The following is a 3,602-nucleotide window of genomic DNA, read 5'->3' as shown; positions in this document are numbered from 1 at the left end:
ATCCAACATCTGCAGCATCCAACATCTGCAGCATCCAACATCTGCAGGGTTCTTGTAGGAGCGTTCATGTAAATAATGTCACCGTGATCAATGGAGGAAAGTCACAGATACAAGGTGTTCCTCAGGGTTCAGAGTTAGACAGGATCTGTTTCTGAAAAAGAAGCCCAGTTTAACTTTCAGTTTCTTTACCAAGTTTTCCACATGGAGCTTAAAGACAAACATATTGATTGTTTGTTTGTTTGTTTGTTTGTTTGTTTGTTGACTGAGTGATTGTCTTCAGGTTTGTCACAGATGCCACCGTCTCGCTGTTCGTTGCCATTCTGTTGTTCATTCTTCCCTCCGAGCCGCCCAGATACCTCTGCTTCTGGAGGAGTCCTGACGCAGGTAACACTCAGCTAGAACCTTCGTAGATTTACAACTGAGCTAAAGCTAACTTGTTATCCAATCAGAGAGCCAAGTGTCCCAAGGCCCCGCCCCTCCCCTGCTCACTTGGCAGGTGACTCAGAAGAAGATGCCCTGGAACATCGTCCTCCTCCTGGGGGGAGGATTCGCTCTGGCCAAAGGCAGCGAGGTGAAGCCTCTTTTTTTTTCTTGAAACATTTTTAAGAAAACGTTTGTGAAAACAATTTTACAAACAGTCATTAACGAGTCCCATGTTTTGTGGGGGGGTTATATTTTGTGTGTTTGTGTCAGGAGTCCGGTCTTTCCCTGTGGCTCGGCGCTCAGATGACACCGCTGCACTCCATCCCTCCGTGGGCCATCGCCATCATCCTCTGCCTCCTCATCGCCACCTTCACTGAGTGTACGAGCAACGTTGCCACGGCAACGCTCTTTCTGCCCATCCTCGCCTCCATGGTAACAAACACAACACAGCCATAAATCAGAAACAGCCAACAGCTGCTCATCATCTGCATACAGTCCTAGTAAAAGGGGGCGGAGCCAGATTAAACTCACTTCTTATAAATATTTCATATTAACAAAAATCAACAGCAGGGAGCTTTTATGTTTGAAACCCTGCACAGAAAGTGAGAGCCGTTGTTTTCTTGTGATTCCTGCTGTCCCCTGAGGTAACGTTATCACTTCCCGTGTGTTCTGACCCAGTCTCAGTCCATACGCTTGAATCCACTGTATGTGATGATCCCCTGCACCCTCAGCGCCTCCTTCGCCTTCATGCTTCCTGTGGCCACGCCCCCTAACGCCATTGTGTTCTCCTCTGGTTTCCTGAAAGTGTCCGACATGGTGAGTCTGACTCAGAGAAAAATGACAATGTGGAGCTGTGCACGTAACCTGCTCCTCTGCTGCACGTCGCCCTGCAGGCTAAAACCGGCGTGGTGATGAACGTCATCGGGATCGGCTGCATCACTCTGGCCATCAACAGCTGGGGCCACGCCATGTTTGCTCTGGACTCCTTCCCCTCGTGGGCCAACGCCACTGCCCAGGTGTAGAACCGACAACCATGGTCTGAAGCTCCAGAAGCATCATCCTCAACATAAAGAGCTGTTTAGTTTTTTAAAGGAACATAAATTTGTCAACAGCTGGAGGCTCGGAGTCGTATCATCAACGTTTTAATGACCGTTCTGTGTTTTTGTTATAAGAACAACCAACATCCCATAAACCGGCTTTAAAGACTCTGGAAGTGAAGTAGCTTATGAAACAAAAAGTGAAAATCATTGTGAGTAATCTAAAGTGGAGCGTAACGCTACAATTCAAACAGTTTTCTACCAAACATGATGATGTCATCTCCTTATCAATATATAAAATGTTCGCTCTGATCTTCAGGTGCATGTGCAGCAAAACACTCAACGTCTGAATAAAGTCTGTGAAATGGCATTTCATTGGCTCTGCTCATCAACGGCCTCTAAGCTGTAGGTTTTACTCGTTCCACTGAAAACTGACCGGAAACTGTTTCGCTGTTGAAAAGCACAAAACAACTGGAGCAGTCACGAGGAAACCAGAATAAATCAACGTCACAGCAGCACAGATGTGCAGGGAGAACATCTGGAGTCTTCACAGCTTTACTGAATCAATCAAATATTGATGAATCAGTCAAATATTGATGAATCAGTCAAATATTGATAAAGACGTCAGCTTGAGAAACTTGTACAGATCGACTCTATGCCGACGACACTCTTGTATTTTGTGTTTTCATTCTCTGCAGTCGTTCAGCAACAGACGGGAAAAAGTTTCAATATATTTCAGAAATGATTCTTTTCTATATTTTATTTATGTGTAGTTTCAAAAACTGACTGGATCACAGGCCGGCAGGAAGAGACTTTTCTGATCCACTTCCCTGCTGAACTAAAAAACTTCTCTGGGCAGTGGAACAGTTTCAGTGAAGAGTCTGAACGTCTGCTGTTGTTTGTTTGTTTGTTTGTTTGTTTGTTTGTTTAAACACATTTTGGTCAGATAATTATTGTGTTTGTGAGTTGTGTACATTTGTATGTAACGTCCAGTTCTGTAACATGTCTTATTATTTTTATTTATTTTCAAAAAAATCCTCTGAATAAAAGTGATAAAACCAACAATGTTCGTGTGTTTCCCGTGAACAGATTTAAAAATGTTGAATTAAATCAGTCTCAGCAGCTCTGAAGCTTTTCAAAATGAAAAGTATTTTTGTAGTCGATAGAGGTTGTGGTTGCAGTAAAAGATTCATCGAGTCGTTCAGTTTGTAAAAGACTGTTTATCCGACTGACGCAGCTTCATCTGTCCCTCTCTGCTCCTCTTCATCGCATGTTGTGCTTCAACTCAGCTGCACTTTATTTAAACCTGACAGGCTGCAGCTCTGTCTGATCATCAACCACAAGATGTTAAACAAGCTTTCAACTAAGGCTCGTGGTAACAAATTAAACATTTACTAAATAATGTCTTGTTCAGGTTTAGGACGTGAAAATGTTCATCATAAAACTGTCAATAACTGCTGTGACCGTTTCACTTTCAATGCTGTGTATTCATACAGTATATACTTTGTATATATAAAATGTTTTTATTCTTTCGGCTGCTCCCTTCTTCAGGGGTCACAGCAGCGAACTAACTCTCACGACGACCTGGCAATTATTTTTACACCAGATGTTCTTCCTGATCAACCACGGGCACGGAGCGACCACAGCCTCTGTGTGGAGCAGAGAGCTGCATGTAGGGCGCCCGGGGAGCAGATGCTGGGGGAGTCTCAATGAGACCAACATGTATATATATAAGTTGAATGAATATGTATTCAAGTCAGTTTAGTTCTATAGTGTCAATTTACAACAAATTTGTCTCAGGGCACTTTACAGAAACATTCACATACATAGAAAAAACTGAGAGGCACGTGCGTCCATGGTCTGCACCTGCATCACTGTGTGGCACGGCAGCTGCTGAGAGGACGGCTCTGCAGAGGGTGGTGCAGGCTGCACAGAAGACTGGGGAGCAGGCTTCCCACCACCTCGGACCTCTGCACTTCACGATGCAGGGGGAACGCACTACGCATCAAGAAGGACTCCACTCATCCTGCACACGCTCTGTTCCAGCCCCTCCCCTCAAGCAGGCGGCTGAGGAACATTCAGAGCAAGAACCACCAGGCTCAGAAACAGTTTCTTCCCTGCAGCTGTCACACTGCTGAACTC

At 44.7% G+C, this 3,602-nt stretch overlaps 1 protein-coding gene across 4 annotated transcripts in view; it reads left to right on the top strand.

The window, feature by feature from the left end:
• The window catches only part of LOC119420363 (solute carrier family 13 member 5-like), an 18,243-nt gene extending 16,798 nt beyond the window's left edge, over window positions 1-1,445 (top strand). For all 4 annotated transcript variants that reach the window (XM_037687746.1, XM_037687745.1, XM_037687748.1 and 1 more), the window contains exons 7-11: window positions 281-384; window positions 450-571; window positions 694-855; window positions 1,102-1,239; window positions 1,317-1,445. In XM_037687746.1, the coding sequence (XP_037543674.1) occupies window positions 281-384; window positions 450-571; window positions 694-855; window positions 1,102-1,239; window positions 1,317-1,445 (655 nt within the window). The remainder of the gene's footprint in view (window positions 1-280; window positions 385-449; window positions 572-693; window positions 856-1,101; window positions 1,240-1,316) is intronic.
• Window positions 1,446-3,602: the final 2,157 nt, after the last annotated feature.

This window comes from Nematolebias whitei, chromosome 14, assembly GCF_014905685.2.
Source record: "Nematolebias whitei isolate Nwh7 chromosome 14, NemWhi1, whole genome shotgun sequence".
Lineage (NCBI taxonomy): Eukaryota > Metazoa > Chordata > Actinopteri > Cyprinodontiformes > Rivulidae > Nematolebias > Nematolebias whitei.
This window is presented reverse-complemented; position numbering and strand designations above follow the sequence as displayed.